This window comes from Mytilus trossulus, chromosome 4 (assembly GCF_036588685.1).
Source record: "Mytilus trossulus isolate FHL-02 chromosome 4, PNRI_Mtr1.1.1.hap1, whole genome shotgun sequence".
NCBI classification, from domain to species: domain Eukaryota; kingdom Metazoa; phylum Mollusca; class Bivalvia; order Mytilida; family Mytilidae; genus Mytilus; species Mytilus trossulus.
In genome coordinates, this window is record NC_086376.1 from 77,767,933 (window position 1) to 77,787,322 (window position 19,390).

A 19,390-nucleotide genomic window follows, 5' to 3' on the forward strand; every position below is an offset into this window, starting at 1 on the left:
CCTGGTGTTATTAATAAAATACAATTGTAATTCTAATTTATCAAAGAAAAAACTTGTTGAACAATCACAAAAAGCATTGTATGCATTATACTATAAGTTAAGAAATGTAAACATCCCTTCAGATTTACAGTTTCGTCTATTTGATTGTATGGTCGCTCCAATTTTACTTTCATGGGTCGGAAATGAGTCATGAAAATGTTGACATGATTGAAAAGGTGCACTTGGGTTTCCTAAAAAGAGTCTTGAATGTTAGATCAAAAACACCAAACTATATGGTCTATGGGGAAACTGGCAGATTTCCATTAAAAATTAATATCAAAACTAAATTCCCATGCTTTTGGTCAAGGCTAGTGCAAAGCGGTAGTAACAAATTATATGGGATTTTGTATCAGTTAATGTATAAATTACATAACTCAGGCCAATACTCATTTAAATGGTTATCTTTCTTGAAACAAATTTTCGATAATACAGGATTTTCTTTTGTCTGGAATGCGCAGGGTGATATCAAAAGTTCGGATATTAAAAAAGAAATAAAACAGAGGTTGGTTGACCAATTCGGACAGGGTCTATCTGCTGATATGACAAACTCATGATCTAGAGGTGTGTTTTATGCTTCATACAAAACAATGTTTTGTTTAGAGTCATATTTACTCAATCTTAAAGTGGCAGATAGATATGACAAACTCATGATCTAGAGGTGTGTTTTATGCTTCATACAAAACAATGTTTTGTTTAGAGTCATATTTACTCAATCTTAAAGTGGCAGATAGATACATCTATAGTAAATTTAGATGTTCAAATATCAAAATCCCTATCGAAGTTGGTCGGTGGAAAAATACACCAAGAGAAAATCGTATATGCTGCCACTGCGATTCAAATACCCTTGGTGACGAATATCATATTTTTTTTTGTATGTTCCAATAAACAAAGTATGTCTTTAAGAGAAAGGTACATACCTACATATTGCATAAAAATCCTTCCCAATTGAAATTTATTGGTCTATTATCACAATGTAACGTGCCATTGATAACAAAAGTGTGCATGTTTCTAAGACATATTGAAAAAATATTTTCATAATTCATAGCATGTTACAATAATTTCTAACCACGTTGCAATTAAGAATTTTGCAAACATATCAACTAAATATATTTCAGTTTTATTGTACAGCCCGTAACAGAGAAGTGATCGAATTCGCGTTTCTTTACCGTCAGAATAAGTTACGTTATCAACAAACTTATTTCAGAAGTGACATCATTTAATTTTCTTCATCGGGATTCAACACTGTAATAGTTTTTCTTTCGTCTGATACAAAATACCCCATATCTTTTCTTTTTCATTTTTTCATACCTATCTGTGTAATATGTCCCCGGGATTATATGTCAATCATACATTGTTCCAATACCAACATGCTTGTACTTTGTCACAGAAACAAATGAAATAAATTTCCTACGAATCGAAGTAAAAAATACAAATGTACCCATTAACATTTGAAATGTTGAAGACAAAATTGCTCTATATTTGAAGTTATTGACGAATATTTGAAATTTAAACCTCTATAAGATGTGATGTACGGCATTTCATCTTGTCATTGGTAATTATCCATATCTGACAGAGGCGTAATATTCATAATTCTCAGAAAGTTTTCGTAAATATTGTTAGATACCACTAATCGTTCCAACAATCAAGACATCAGAGACAAACAGGGGAAAAATATGAAAATGAAAAGATATGACTTAAGTGTTAGCATGTTCAGGGAGACGGCACTCAATTTACAAAAAAATAATTGATGTTTTAAGGAACTGTATAGGTCTCCACAGGTTTTCAACAAGGGTAGAATTCAAAACCTGGAATATGAAAGCATGAAAGCCTCGAAATCTATGATACTTTTTCTGTGCGGTAGTTATATCTACAAAATTCAATCATGTACATGACATATATTACATGTATATTCATACATGTATATTTATTTATTGGGAATTTATTTCTGTTTCCAAACAGAATTATAAGGTTATGTATAAGTTCCTTCGTTCACTGCACAATTGTAAATTGTCTTCCTAAAGACCAGCAAAAATAAATGGCACAAGTTCACGTAGTCATAAAAAAGTCGTATAATTTACGTTATGGAACAAAAAATCAGAAATACGGAATATAATATGTGAATGGTTAGGAAATCCGTTTCCCCTACATACTTCAAAAGTCAAAGAAAAATGTTTTCCCTGATACAAACGTTTTAAGAACCAGCTTTGTGTTACCTTTAGACAAATTCGACTGTATATAAGGAGGTTAATATGTTTACTCTGATTTGAAATTATCTTTTAGAACTTTTTTTAGTAATTGAGAACCTATGTTGTTTATGGGTAAAGGGTGAAATGTTGCATGATCCCTCAAAATGACAGCAAGCGCAGTTTTTGGACGATTTTCATTTGTACACTGCTAAAAACTGTCAGGTCCTGGCCATGGTATATTTTGGAGAAAATACTCAATAACTCAAAATAAAATTTTGAATCTTTACCTAACAGCAATAATCATAAATCGTTTCTGAGATACGGCGTGACATGTGAAAAAACACAACCCTGTTTTAGTTACAAAGAAGTATCGGTTGACCATCATAAGAAACAACCGTTATGTTAAATTTCATGAAATTTGAATGAGTCGTTGTCATGCCATTGTTTACGCCGGACATTTGTATACATGCATAATACGTCCCGTCAAAATTTTGACGGGCGTATAAAAAAACTGATCAGAAAAGAATGCGCCACGTAATTACATCCGATATGGAAAGTAAACATATATAGCATTGGTTCGAATCCCGGCGAAAACAAATTTACAGATATAACCCAACAATGTTAGATCTGTAAATTTGCTTTCGCAATTTTTTTGTCCTTCCCTATATATACGTATACTTACAAGATAAAATATTCAAGTTGTATGTTTATTGTTTGGGATTTGGGGTTATATAGATTTTTTCTTGGTACACCATAGAGGTCTACGATTATAAGTCTAACAAGAATGTGTCCTCAGTACACGAATGCCCCACTCGCACTATCATTTTCCATGTTCAGTGGACCGTGAAATTGGGGTAAAAACTCTAATTTGGCATTAAATTAGAATGATCATATCATAGGGAACATGTGTACTAAGTTTGAAGTCGATTGGACTTCAACTTCATCAAAAACTACCTTGACCAAAAACTTTAACCTGAAGCGGGACAGACGGACGAACGGACGGACGAACGGACGAACGGACGCACAGACCAGAAAACATAATGCCCCTCTACTATCGTAGGAGGGCATAAAAATACAGAACGCTTCTTCGTAACTGTTTCAAGCTTCCATAAATATTGCCAAAAACATGCAATTGATGGTCTTCCACGAATCAAAACGTCATAATGTCGGAAGAATAGCATTTTATATGCCATTAGAAATTAATAAATAAACGAAGAAAAATGTTTTATCCAGAATAACTTATTCCGTTTTATTTTTATGATACTCGACATGATATTTGTTCAATTATCAAGCAAAACGCACTTGTTCGAATCTGTTCAAAATCGGATGGAAAAACGTATCGTGTAAACAGAACGCTATACGATTTACCTGAGCGTCGGTATAAAATCGGATGGAAAATCGGATGGAAAATCGTACCGTGTAAACGCACCTTAAGATCTACAAACACATTACTAACACCAACACACAATTTTGTGATGAATCCATCTGTGTCCTTTGTTTAATATGCACAAAGACCAAGGTGAGCGACACAGGCTCTTTAGAGCATCTAGTTTAACGCTTCAAATACCACAAGGTTAAACAATCACTTTAACTCATTTTGTAAGATAAAGTAAAATTATGGAAGACGGGTATGATCCTGAATTGGTCGCAGTATATTTGAATAATGAATAACTTTGCAGACCCTATTTCATAGATATTAACACATAATTCAATTAGAATAAAATGCATGAGAAGCATGAAACATGATGAAAATTTGCAAGACAAGATACCAAACTCTTCATGTGAAAAGCGGAAATTAACTTTTAAAATTAAAACGACAATGATAAACGAAAGGCGTAAGGACACACACACATAATATCAGTATGAGTAAAATTAAAAAGCCTATCAATATTGCAAGTCTTGTCGAGTTCTCTGGAGAGGTGCGCCTATTCTACGTCGAATGCAACACTCAGCAGTGATCAAATTTACCGAATAAGGTGACATTTTTGTATGTTTCAAAATTAAAGAAAAAAACACAGTAGTTTCTTTATTTGGACTGATCTACAGCTAAAACAAAAGAACGATAAAAGTTTATTTATTATAATCAATGCATATATATACAAAATTAGAAGATGTGGCAACTTATTAGCATGACGTTGGAGACAGCATGTCCAAATAACATATCTCAAGAAACTATATTTATTTACATGAACTGTGAAATAACTGTTAGTTAAAATTATTTCATTGGTACTATTTTATATGCTTACTGATAAAAAAAAAAGACACATGAAAATGAGTCCCATATACTGCTATATAATGTTTCTAAACCAACAGCAGGAAGAATTTAATTGTTCATGTTTCCTGGGTCATTTATTTTTATTTACAAGTGTATACGGAAATTGATTTTCCTTCATTGTTTGAAATAAACATTTTTGTGTAGTCGTTATTGAAGCATAACGCCTTAATCGTGCCATGTCCATCTTCTTTGAGAAGAATGCGTTCAACTTTTGCTCTGTAGGGATGGAACATCTGAAGTTCTGATCCACCAACATAGATGTTTCCTTTACTATCAGATGCTACAGCATTTGCTGGACCAAGGTCAGACGCGTTGTAGGAGAAGACTAAGCTCCCTTCCGGTGTTATGCACCATAAAGCGCTTCCGGTTGTACAATATAATCGCCCATCTAAATTTCGACATATGTTGTTTGGAGTGCAAGGGAAATCAATTGTTCTGTAATAACGACCTATCTGATCAAGCACGTGAATTTTTGAAGAATCGCCGACGTAAATCATTCTATTAACCAAAGCAACTCCGGTACAATCGGATCCGATCACCACCGATTTCATCGGACTCATATCCGGTAGACTAACGAATTGGATTTTTTGTCCAAGTGTCACTACGGCCTCTTTTCCAGATTGTAATAGACAAATCTTTCGTGGTGGTCCATCTAACTGACACTGGCTAACATATTTACCTTTCTCGCTATATTTTAAAAGCTTTTGACTGAATCGAGTTTCACTGTTTCTCGCTCGTCTATTCTGAATAACTCTTGATCCAGAACTGCATAAAATGAGATGATCGTCATCAGTGCAGACTATGTCAGAAAATTCAGTGGTTGTAAGTTTGATGTCATCTTTTTGGTCTGGTGTTGTATCGAAGCAGAGTTCTGATTCGACGTTGAATTTTGCCAGGTATTCGAAATCGGGCTTTGGTAAGTCTTGCGCATTATCCTGGCTTAAAGAAAGCGCATCAAAACTGGAACCTAGATGATTCTCGCAAATTTGGCTTGACAAAGTAACAGGTTGAGACATACATTTACTACACCAGTTCAAACTAACTGGATGGTCCGTCGACGTAGGTTTGTTGTTGAAATACATCCTGTCAATTAAAAAGTGAAAACACTAGTGATGTATATGAAAATTATCAAGAGAAATTAAACTTATAGAATAAAGGTTATAATCACATATGAAGACTTTACATCAACCGAATCGCTTGTTTTGGATCGAACCAACGTAAGAATACTTCAGAGCTAAGAAACAGATGTTTTGCAAGGTGTAATTATAATAAATAAATCAATATTACGAGAGAAAAACATATTTTGACCAATTAAAGCCAACAAGAATATGATTTGATTGTTTAATTGTATGGCCCCGAAACCAAGTTGTCGGTGCCATATAGTTTTACCCTTGTCCGAAATTCCGAAATTCCGAAATTCCGAAATTCCGTAATTCCGTAATTCTGTAATTCCGTAATTCCGTAATTCCGACATTCCGTCATTCCGTCATTTCACAACAAACCATTATACAGAGTTTTTGTTCTAAACGCCTTCAGATATTGGACTGATTTTTGGTATGTGAGTTAACCATGATGAGTTACAGATCAAGTTTAAGTTTCGTTCCGCTCCGCTGATTTTTGCTTTAATTACAGGCTTTGGACCCTGAGAAATTGCTGAAAATCACAGTTATACGGACTTTTTTCTAAACACCTTCAGATATTGGGCTGATGATTTTTGGTATATGAGTTAACAATGATGAGTTACAGATCAAGTTTAAGTTTCGTTCCGCTCCGCTAGTTTTTGCTTTAATTACAGGCTTTTGACCTTGATAAATTGTTGAAAATCACAATTATACAGACATTTTTTCTAAACGCTTTCAGATATATGGCTGATTTTTTGTACGTAGTGAGTTACTCATGATGAGTTACAAATCAAGTTTATTTTCGTTCCGCTCCTCTAATTTTTGCTGAAATTACGGGCTTTGGACTTATTGAAAATCACAGTTATACAGATTTTGTGTTCACATGTGTTTTTGAAATTGCAGATTTTTAAAACTTTTTGGGACGGGGCCATTCGTGTCGCTTTGACACATCTAGTTTTAAGTTTAGACACCCCTTCCATTATACTAGACTTCCATGGAAAAACATGATGAAAAAAAATTTCTGAACAAAAATAATTCACCAGTGATTAAAATTATAACCATTTCAAACTGCTTTGCTACAATGAAACTGGTCATCAAACGTAATAAGCTAAAACTCATAATAAACAGGAAGTATTTGGTATTGTTTTAAGTAAGAAGGAAGCTTATACACATTATTAAAATTATCATGTAGTGTTATGCAAAAATAAAAGAATTGGCAAATTATGCTAAATAACTTGAAGTAAATAAACCCATCATAGATACCAGGACTAAATTGAGTATATACGCTAGACGCGAGTTACGTCTAATAAAAACTCATCAGTGACGCTCGAATCCCAAAAAGTTAAAAAGGCCAAATAAAGTTCAAAGTTGAAGAGCATTGAGGACCAAAATTCATAAAAGTTATGCCAAAAAACACATAGTACTTGTAATACTTTCATGCTGTAAGAATTACACAACAGGAAGTCCAACAGTGGGAAATTAAGAAGGTTGACATAAAGCTCGACAAGATGCATGACATGAACACTTTTGCATTGAAATTAGTCAATATTAAGTGTTCTTATACATAACATACTTCAAATAACCAAGCAGAGATCGACCATTATTTAAGTCCGGGACATGATGATTTAAAAAAATATGTATTGCAAGTGACAAGACTTTTCATCTACATACCCCATGCAAAGTTTGATGCAGCATAAAACTGGTCTACCAAGTTTTGAGTCAACCATAGACATTTATAACTTTAGTGATTGTGTATACATAAAGCAATAAGAATGTACCAAAACAAACATTAGGAGTTACATCAACATATGCCATGTCCTTAAAGTTGATAAAAGGGACCATAACTTGAATAAAAGCTAAAACAAAAGAAACATTTAGCTAAAATATATAAAAAAAAAAACCGATGCCACAAGATAATTTTCACAACTATAGAGCATTCTAAGTTTGCTTATTTGTGAAATGTGCAAAAAGATTTGTGAAAGAGGGACGAAAGATACCAACGTCCGATTCTTATATAGAGTTGTATTAGATATCATAGGTTGTGTTAGCTTACCTTTTGTGCAAATGGTGTAGCAGTTATAGCTGTCTGATATTATGGAAAATGAAATCATAATGTCGTGGATAAAGAAATAAACAAAAAAATCGGAAGTCACGTTTCGATACAGCACATGACGGTCTATTGTTTTATCCGTTCAAAGGCCGAATGATTTATTTTTATTCCAATGTTTCATTATGAAGCCAAGCACCAAATGGTACGTGACCTCTTCTTTCCTGGCATCAGTTGACGGTTCTACATTTTGACACTGGGAATTGCTTTCAAAACATTTATCTCACTATAAAATAAAAAACAGGAAGATGTAGTTTCAGTGTCAATGAAAGAATTCTCCATCCAGGTCACAATTTGCAAATAGTAGACAATTAAAGTCAACATGGAACCTTGGTTCTCAACAAACAGAAAGTTATAAAGGGTCCCAAAATTACTAGTATTAACAATTCAAACAAAAACCAACGGTACAAGAAAAAGTTATTTGGCTTTTATATAAAATAAAACAAAAAAAAAACATAAGACACCGACTATTCCCCTTTAAAAGGTGTTGAAATTTATGTTTTGAATACTAGTACATTTACTTTTAAATTCGATTCAGAAGGAAGGTAAAAAAATACATTTGAAAAAAGGACACATTAATATTAATTTCGTGTTTGTTTTTCAGTCAGAAAATATTTTGTTGAGAGCTTCATGGTTGAAACGTGATAATTGAAGAGCTTCCAATGTAACAACGTGTATGAAAATCGTTGTTTCTTCGGGACCTTTTTATTAACGAAACTAACTAGGAAAATTCAAAACGGAAAGACCCTTATCAAATGTCAAAATTAAAAGCTTAACATATCTAACGAATTGAAAACATATGCACAGGTACTTCCTTTTGTAAAAAATTGTGGATTAAACATAGTTGTATAGCTATCTAAACATCTCTCTTGTACGAAGTATGAACCGCAAATATTTTTGATTGATATAACATTGGTAAGAGAGGGGATACCTTAAATAATGATGTAAGGGTTCTGCAAACAATTTTTAAATAAAATATTCAGTCACTTTTTTAGATTTGGACATGAGCCATAAATCTAAATGAATAGGTACAATAATGTACATATTAGTCTGCAGGAGGGGAATACAACCAACAATCAGCCAATCAATCCTGTGAACAGATAGTAAATGAAAACAGAAGACGTGGTATGAGTGTCAACAAGACATCTCTACACCCAAGCCGCAAAGTGTAAAAAGTAACCCCTTATAGGTCAAAGCACGTATAGTCTTCGTTCACATTAAACAGGAAGCTATAAAGGTCCCAAAATTACTAGTGCAAAACAATCAAAACAGGAAAACTAACGGTAAAATCAATTAAACAAAAGTAAAGTAACAAAAATAACGAACTCCGAGGACTTTTCTAAACGAAAAGTCCTTAAGCAAATAGCAAAATCAAAATCTCAAACATTTATCAAACAAACGGATAACAACTGTCATATATCTGACTTGGTACAGACAATTTCTTCTGTAGAAAATTTAATGGTAGATTTTTCTGCTACTATGGTGTTGATGAGGATTGATAATTTCAAAATTCTTCTCATTTGTCATGATTACATTCTGGTACTGAGATGACCGCTTATGTCAAATTCAAGGTGTAAGTTTAAGTTTATGAGGAAGCCGTGTGACTGTGTTGTGTCTTTAATTTTTAGTTCTGATGGACATATTAATGGAACCAAATCAGAAATGTTTGCATTGTTAATGGAACAAACATCATCAAATTATCTGAAGGTGAAATTAAATTATCTTGCTTCTTTGATCTTTTTGTTTTGAAAAGTGCCTGAAGGAAATCCGACACACATGAAAATACGATATATATATATCTATTTTAGTATAGCTGATATACAACGCTGATATTTTTAGTAGCAGGAATTTCTCCCTTACTTCGAGTCCGTGTCGTCTTCAAGAAACATAATATGAAGTACCACTGGTACCATATGAAAAATGCATTAGTAATAATTGCTTTCTTGTAACATAAAAAGTGCAATTAACAGTTTTGTATCATATACATATAAAATTTTATATAAGTAGTGAAACAAAACCGACATTTTAGAAATAAGTGGCTTGAAAGAAAAGAAAATACAGGACAAAATCAAAAGGTTTTTCCTATTGTTATCATCTCCTATGCTTATTATTTATTAATGATTTTTGCGATGAAATCAATATTCATCGAATCATAAATCAGCATATTATAAAATAACTTTTTACCAGGTGACAAAGCAGAAGATTGTGTATTCATATTTCAATATTTCATCTTTGTTTACAACAAACAAACACATTGTTTGACAGAATGTTATACTACAATATGTCACAAGATGTCACACAAATGTTTCAATCGTAGTTTCCTAAATTCTTTATCCTCTTGTTTTTTATCAGATTTTGGAAGTCCAATTTCTCTGAACAGCATTTCAATACTTTGTCGCTCATGAAGCTGGGATATAAGCCATTGTGTTGATTCAGCTTCTACTTCCCTCCATTTCTCCTCATAAGAAGACAGGTCACTGTTATTCAGATAATTAATCACGTGTGCTGTACACCAGACATTTTCCTGATAATGATAAATATAAATTTTTACTTTAAAAACCACTTGCTTTTGTTTACACTTGCAATGCATCGATATATATACATATTCTTTTGCGTTAGATTTTTTACAAAAATATAGAAAAAGTTGATTCTAACAGGTTATTTTTCGGTTTTATCCTTGGCTAGACTTTTTCTTTTAGTATCTAGTACTTTATTTGAGATTGGGTTTTTTTCTTCTGATTTTTAAGTCTTTTCGATGACGTGTTTTCCCTTGGGTTTTTTTCTCCATGAAATATTCAAACGGAACTTTAAGTAGCTGTGACCCTTTTCTTTAATACGGTATCAGGAAATCTTTTTTTAGTTCTGAACACATTTTTGTTTCTAGTCAGATATTTCTACATCGGTCCAGTTTCACATCAATAACCTCGAGAGAAAAATGTGTATGATTCTTACAATTTTGAACTCTAAATACATTTTTTCCTCTTTCATAGATTCGACCTTGCATGAATCCCATACATATTTCAGTTATTTATCAAAAAAATCAATTAAGTGTTAACAAGATGGCGAAATAGTTCCGGCATCTTGATCTATGGAATTATAAACCAAGGAAATAATTCTAACGGACTAATCACATTCAAGTTTATGTATGCATATTGTACTTGTGCTTTTGGCTGGATTACAATATGTGTAACACAGTCTAATGCATATATAGTATGGTGAAGTCAGGCGGATTTAATGTGGTTTGTTGAGCGGGTAGACGGTAGGCTGTATTCAATACTGACAAGATACCTATTTTAACTTATCATCTTCTCCTGCAGATTTCAACCAAGATAAGTTTTTTTTTTTCAAATGACGGTTCCGTTTAGTGTAATTTACGGAACTTGATGAGACTGTCATCAAAGTGAGAGGGTTAGCGCTATAAAACATGCAGGTTTAATCCACCATTTTCTACATTTGAAAATGCCTGTACCAAGTCAGGAATATGACAGTTCTTGTCCATTCGTTTTTGATGTGTATTGTTATTTGATTTTGTCATGTGATTATAGACTTCCGAATTGATTTTCCTCTGATTTCAGTATTTTTATGATTCTACCTTTTAATTCAACTTGTCCTTCAGTTTTCAATTATTAGTCTTGAAACATCAAATAATTCGGCCTCACCCCCTATGAATTTTACTAACCCTCTATGGATCCGTAGGGGGGTCAGTAGCGAACCATATAACTTAGGTTCCGTGCATACTGGCATTGTACTTGATATATGTATTGTGTATTTGTAAATTGTTTGACACTGTTAATTATTGACATGCGATTTGATTGCCCTGAACCTTTTACTAGTACCTCTAAATTAATTTATGGCCCCGCAACAAAGTTGTCGATGCCATATAGTTTTACCCTTGTCTGTCATTCAGCAACAAACCATTATACGGAGAGTTTTTAAACGCCTTCAGATATTGGGCTGATTTTTTATATGTGAATGAACCATGGTGTGTCACAGATCAAGTTTACGTTTCGTTCCGCTCCGCTAATTTTTGCCGAAATTACGGGCTTTGAACGTTGATAAATTGTAGAAAAGCACATATATACGGACTTTTTTCTACACGCTGTCAGAAATTTGGCTGATTTTTGGTATGTGAGTTACCCATGATAAATTACAGATCATGTTTAAGTTTCGTTCCACTCCGCTAATGTTTGCCGAAATTACGGGCTTTGGACTTCGATAAATTGTTGAATTCACAGTTATATGGACTTTTTTTTCAGATATTGGGCTGTTTTTTTATATGTAAGTAACGATTGATGAGTTCTCATAACAGATCAAGTATAAGTCTGTTCCGGTCGTCTAATATTTGCCGAAATTAAGGGCTTTGGACTTTGATAAACTGTTAAAAATCACAGTTATATGGATTTTTTTCTAAAGACCTTTAGATATTGGACAGATTTTTTGTATGCGAGTTTGCCACAATGAGTTACATATCAAGTTTAAGTTTAGTTCCACTCTGCTGAATTTTGCCAAAACTAAAGGTTTACAACTTTGATAAATTGTTGAAAATTACAGTTGTACAGACTTTTGTTCTATACGCCTGCGGATTTTGAGCTGATTGTTTTTATATGTGAGACTACTATCATTTTTGTGTGCACATGTGTTATAAGAATTGCAGATTTTTCAACTTTTTGAGACGGAAACATTCGTGTCGTTTCGACACATATATTTTCTATTATTTTTAAAGGACTACAGTCTAAGTCACATTGACCTTTAATTTCTGTTTATTTGTTTACTAATAGTTATCAAAAGTACCAGGATTATAATTTTATACGCCAGACGCGCGTTTCGTCTACATAAGACTCATTAGTGACGCTCGGATCAAAATAGTTAAAAAGCCAAATAAATACAAAGTTGAAGAGCATTGAGGACCTAAAATTCCAAAAAAGTTGTGCCAAATACGGCTAAGGTAATCTACTCCTGGGGTAAGAAAATCCGTAGTTTTTCGAAAAATTTTAAATTTTGTAAACAGAAAATTTATAAAAATGACCATATAATTGATATTCATGTCAACACCGAAGTGCTGACTACTGGGCTGGTGATACCCTCGGGGACGAAACGTCCACCAGCAGTGGCATCGACCCAGTGGTGTAAATAGTTATCAAAAGTACCAGGGTTATAATTTTATACGCCAGACGCGCGTTTCGTCTACATAAGACTCATTAGTGACGCTCAGATCAAAATAGTTAAAAAGCCAAATAAATACAAAGTTGAAGAGCATTGAGGACCCAAAATTCCCAAAAAGTTGTGCCAAATACGGCTAAGGTAATCTACTCCTGGGGTAAGAAAATCCTTAGTTTTTCGAAAAATTCAAAGTTTTGTAAACAGAAAATTTATAAAAATGACCATATAATTGATATTCATGTCAACACCGAAGTGCTGACTACTGGGCTGGTGATACCCTCGGGGACGAAACGTCCACCAGCAGTGGCATCGACCCAGTGGTGTAAATAGTTATCAAAAGTACCGTTACTAAATTACCCTATAATCTATGTTTTTAAGCTCCCTTTCGTTTATCCATAGAATGTTACAAATATCTTCTGATTGCTGCCGACTCCAGTGCCCATCATGATAAAGGGATAACAGGGACTTAACATTGTCATCCTCATCGGCGGTGTCGTTGTCGTCGTCGTCGGTGTCCACATTTAAATCGTTGGAGCGATTACCAATTTCTTCTTTGTCATTGCTAAAATCAATAAGATTGCATTTTTCTTACTTCATTCAATATCTTTTTCCGACCATGATCTTATTTCTTTTAGAGAGGCACTTAAGAAAATTTAACACAACTACCATCACAACCGAATATTGTTTCCTTCTAGTTTTTAATTTTCTATGTTGTCAATTTCTTTTCAACTAATGAATTTGAATGTCGCTTTGGCATATCTCGCTACGCTTCAATATTTATATTCATATAGAACATTAAACAGTGTTAAAAGATTAATTTTAAATTAAACACTGTCTCTTGTATCTATTTTACATCAAGTAAGATTTGATCACGATGTAGTTTTTTTTTTAAGATACCTATTAAAGAAGATATATTGCATGTCGTTTACAAATCATAAGTCGACCTGAAAATTAATACATCACTATAATGTTTACTCACCAAGGGATTGCTTCCAACTTTTGAATCTCAGAAACATGTGATGAGGGTTTTTTAAACATTATCTGATAATCTACTCCTAACTCTGACAGAGGTGGTAACGCTGACGCTTGAGGCAAAGGTGGCGGTGGTGGTATTGATGAAGGCTTCAGTTGCGCATCTGAAGTATCGTCCATTTTAGAATACTCGTTTTCCTACAGTCGTAAATGCAATCAAAGAACAGCCATTATAATCAATATATGTTTTGATAAAATATTGAAAACAAGGACATATATTACAGCATTTAGACGTAATCTATAATGAATATTGATAATTGTTGTTTAATTAAATTCCGCATCGTAATTTCCTTGAAATTAATTTTTGGAAAATAGGGAAATGAGAATAATTCAGGTTCTCGAAAAACACAATTAAGGAAATATTCAATTGTGTTTTAATTATAGTTACAATAGGTATGGTAGAATACTTGTATGATATTATCTTCTTTGAAAGAGGCCAGAGGGAGTGATCAAATTATCTAAAATCTATGAATGTATACCAATAAATAAGTCGAATACAAGCGTCAATACTACACTCACAACATTGTGGGTATAAAGTAGTTGAATTTGTTGGAAATAGTATTTTGTGCGACATATATATATATATATGCAGAACTAATCATCCGAAACTTATTCTCTATTAAGAAAAGAAAATCCAGAAAAAAGAGTACACAATAAGTATTGATAGATCATACAGATATGAACAATCAAATATAAAAGATCACTAGAATAACAATCGGGGAGAAAAAAAGAAAAGGAAGCAGAAATCATAAAAGGACAACAGCAAATAATAACTGTGTGGTCCTTACTTTATCAGTAAATTCTGTTCCTCGTCAATTTAAAAAAAAAGAGTGCATACACTGAAATGGTTCGCTTTCTTTCCTTACCATTGATATTATGTTGATAGTCCTATACATACAGTATGACTACAACTATCACATAAACTAAATATGACCCAAGAAAATGAGGTCAAGGTTATATAAACGTAAGGAATACATGTACACCTTATAATCATCCAATACACTAAATATAGTTGACCTATTGTTTATCATGGTTATAATTTCTTGGAGCCAGACTAAACACAAAAAAAACATTGACCAATAAATCAAGGTCAAATGAACCATGCCAGGCAGACATGGAATGTAACAACTACAAATTCTTTAGTACAACTAATAGAGTTGGCCTATTACTTATAGTGTAAGAAAAACAGACCAAAACACGAAAACTTAACACTGAGCAATAAATCGAGAAAATGATGTCAAGGTCAAATACATCGAGCAAGACTGACATGTTCATTATAAAATATTTCCATACACCAACATTAGTTGACCTATTGCATAAAGTATTAGTACAAAACAAGATCAACACTCCAAACCTTATTTTTGTCCACTGAAACATGAAAATGAGATCAAGTTAAGATGACACTGTCATTTGGACATGTTAATCTTACAATCATTCCATATATAAACTATAGTATACCTATTGCATGCAGTATGAGAAAAACAAACCAAAACACAAAAACTTAAATTTAACCTCTGAACCACAAAAAAAGAGGTCAAGATCAGATGACACATACCTACCAGTATTGGATATGTACACCTTACAATCCTTCATAAACAAAATAATTTAGACCTATTGCTTATAGTATCTAAGATATGGAGCACCAAAACTTATGACAACCTGGTTCACTGATCCATGAAATGAGATTAAGGTCAAGTGAAAAATATCTGACGAACATAAGAACATTGCAAGAAACGCACATAGAAATATAGTTATCCTATCACTGATAATACGAGAGAAATACATTACAACAAATCTTAACTGTTTTTTCTTGTAGTCACTGAACCATGGAAACGAGATCAAGGACAGTGGGTATGTGACAGACGGACACTTCGTAACATAAGGCATCTATATAAAATGTATGAAGCATCCATGTCTTTCACTTTCTAAAATTAAAGTATTAGTTAACGCCGACGCCGGGTTTGTTCTGACGTATGGTTCCACTTCCTGATTCGAATCAGGCGCTGATCTGATAGAAAGCCATGTATATGATAGATGCAGAGTCTAAACTTTAGCTTCATTACGAACAGTTATATCTTATGGATTTCTTTTGACTGATCATGATATAACAGTCTCGTAGAAAAATTGATACAGTTCACATAAATATATATAAATAATCTTGGATAGGTCCCTATCATCACTTGTTTACTATAAGTAAGGTGTCAAAACAGGACTCTCATAGTTTAAAGGAATTTAATTCTCCATCCAAACATTAAAATAAAAAAAAATACAAGCGTATCGATTCGTAATGATCTGTATAACGGTCAAGATTTTATATTTCAGTTGACTTCCACATGTCAAGATAAGAATCATTTGAAATCGTACTAATGAATGATATCATTTATCCGACATATTTGTTTATCATTTTACTATTTTTGTCTGGTGTTGTACACTTTTAGACTGCTTATTATACATTTAATCATGGTATATTAATAATGTGATATTAAACCGTTCTTTCTTACCGACTCGGTATTTTAATTAACTCAAAACCTAACCTTAAGTGCGTTCATGTTTATATATAGAAAATATTATAAATATGAATATATATATAGATTTCCCGTTTGAATGGTTTTACACTAGTAATTTTGGGGCCCTTTATAGCTTGTTGTTCAGTGTGAGCCAAGGCTCCGTGTTGAAGGCCGTACTTTAACCTATAATGGTTTAATTTTAAATTGTTATTTGGATGGAGAGTTGTCTCATTGGCACTCACACCACATCTTCCTATATCTATATAACTTCCTTTTTGTATAACTTGTTTGTTTATAAACATACACTGATTTACGCATTTGATATACAACGAGTATTTAATAAATGTCTTGTGACCAGATATAGAACAGATACAAATCTGTCTGGCGTATATTCTAAATTTAGTCCTGGTATCTATGATGAGTTTATTTACAACCACCTGGTCGATGCCACTGCTGGTGGAGATTTATTTCCCCGAGGGTATCACAAGCTCAGTAGTCAGCACTTTTTGTGCTGACATGAATTGTCATTAATATATAGATATAGGAAGATGTGGTGTGAGTGCCAATGAGACAACTCTCCATCCAAATAACAATTTAAAAAGTAAACCATTATAGGTTAAAGTACGGCCTTCAACACGGAGCCTTGGCTGACACCGAACAACAAGCTATAAAGGGCCCCAAAATTACTAGTGTAAAACCATTCAAACGGGAAAACCAACGGTCTAATCTATATAAACAAAACGAGAAACGAGAAACACGTATATATTACATAAACAAACGACAACTACTGTACATCAGATTCCTGACTTAGGACAGGTGCAAACATTTGCAGCGGGATTAAACGTTTTAATGGATCCAAACCTTCTCCCTTTTTCCTGAAACAATAGCATAACATCACAACATAGAAAAACATACGATAAAATATCAATTGGCAGACTTAACTCAATCATAAAAAAGTATGATTACACAATGAACGAATAAATTTGATCTGTGATATCTGAATACAAATGCACAGTTAATTAAATATTAGAGACAAACATTCATGACCAAAAAGCTAACAAACAAATTTAAACACAGGACATCACTGAGAAATATTTAACCAATCAATGTTCACTTTAGAAATATGGTTATATTTATAAATTTACTGTTTGCAAATTTTTGTATTTTTTTTTTTAAATAAAAAGGCTATTTTACCTCAGGCATAGATTACCTCAGCTGTTTTTGGCCAAACTTTTAGGAATTTTGGTCCTCATTGCTCTTCAACTTGGTACTTTATTTTGCCTTTTAAACTTTGTTGGATTCGAGCGTCACTGATGAGTCTTTTGTAGACGAAACGCGCGTCTGGCGTATATACTAAATTAAGTCCTGGTATCTATGATGAGTTAATTTACAACCACTGGGTCGATGCCACTGCTGGTGGAGATTTATTTCCCCGAGGGTATCACACGTTCAGCAGTCAGCACTTTTTGTGCTGACATGAATTGTCATTGATATGGTTATATTTGTAAATTTACTGTTTGCAAATTATTTTTTTTTAAATACTATGGTTTGTCTACCTCAGGCATAGGTTATATTAGCTGTTTTTGGCAAAACTTTTAGGAATTTTGGTCCTCAATGCTCTTTAACTTCGTACTTTATTTGGCGTTTTAAACCTTTTTGGATTCGAGCGTCACTGATGAGTCTTTTGTAGAGGAAACGCGCGTCTGGCGTATATACTAAATTTAGTCCTGGTATATATGACGAGTTTATTTCATACAACAAATAAAAGTATCTAACTCGGGTATTTTTGGTCTTCGATAAAAGTAATCTAGCAAGGTTAACTGTGGTGTCGGTGGTTGTATTTGAGGTGAACATGACAATGGCGTTGCCATCGGTACATGACCATTTATTGATTGTAACTCTTGTGGTTTGGTTCCTGGTGGTGACAAAGCTGAATATGGCAGCGGAGGTTCTCTTTGTATTGTTGACATGCATAGTGACAGCAAAGGGAATAATTGACTGGTAGAAAAATAATAAGTTTTTTTTCTTTTTTTAGATACATGTATTATCGTATTATGTAATGGACCACTTTGCAAAATTATTATAAAGGATAAAAAAAAAAAGGAGAGAAATATATTAGTGTGACAGTCAAAAATAAAAACAGACAAATATAGTACACAAAACACGAAATAGAAAACTAAAGTCTACGATCAAGTTGCATAGTTTTAAATGATTTTGATTTCCTTTTCTTTGCATGTCAATAAAATGGCTAAATTTTTGCCAAACATGTGTTTTCGAGTTTGATTGTTATTCATCTGATCCAAAGGTAGATATTTATTTGTTTTAGTCCTCGTTTTATACTAAGATAAATGACACGGACCATATTTAAATTTATTTTTGAATGGTATATTCTAGTATTTCGTGTAGTCTAGTTAGCCACCTTTTTAATGGTAAATAGCATGCGTGCTTGTAACAGATTGTCGTTTACTTATGTACTTGCCTCTAATGATTCTCAAAAGAAAAATACTTCTTACCTCCATAACATTGTACTGATACCAACAACGAGATCATCGGTATATAAAATGTAAAACAAAATACAATAATAACAGTGTCATTGTCTAATTCAGATAAGCCTGCGGAGAAACCGGTGACAAGGCTTGAATTCCGTAAAACAATAACAAGGTTTAAACTTTCTATTGATCGTTTCTTATTTTATATTATTCTGTGTTATCAAGTTTTACTTATTTTATTATTTAATATTAATTTATAATTTTCAAATATTCGGTTGATTTTTACCAATGTGTCTTTAATAATAATCTGATCAATTATCAAATAAGTGAAATGCAAATGTATAATTGTAAATAAAAAAACGCAATAGCTTTCCAATGCATACATTCTCCTTCGTATAACTTTAATCATTGTTCTTGAAGTTTTGAATTCACTATGTCATGTTCCGTTTAAAAAATAAAGTAAGTTCATGTGTA

The 19,390-nt window shown here is 33.0% G+C and overlaps 2 protein-coding genes across 2 annotated transcripts; both read right to left on the reverse strand.

Annotated features, from left to right (window-relative positions):
* Nucleotides 1–4,404: 4,404 nt before the first annotated feature.
* On the reverse strand, nt 4,405–7,805 carry LOC134716031 (uncharacterized). Its single transcript, XM_063578703.1, has 2 exons — nt 7,675–7,805; nt 4,405–5,583 (listed from the first exon to the last, which is right to left on the reverse strand). The coding sequence occupies exon 2, from the start codon at nt 5,580–5,582 to the stop codon at nt 4,581–4,583; it is 1,002 nt and encodes a 333-aa protein (XP_063434773.1). The 5' UTR covers nt 5,583; nt 7,675–7,805; the 3' UTR covers nt 4,405–4,580.
* A 1,669-nt stretch (nt 7,806–9,474) lies between these two features.
* Nucleotides 9,475–14,322, reverse strand: LOC134714210 (uncharacterized). Its single transcript, XM_063575450.1, has 3 exons — nt 13,868–14,322; nt 13,246–13,450; nt 9,475–10,252 (listed from the first exon to the last, which is right to left on the reverse strand). Exons 1-3 carry the CDS (start codon nt 14,038–14,040, stop codon nt 10,013–10,015), a joined length of 618 nt encoding a protein of 205 aa, XP_063431520.1. The 5' UTR covers nt 14,041–14,322; the 3' UTR covers nt 9,475–10,012.
* Nucleotides 14,323–19,390: the final 5,068 nt, after the last annotated feature.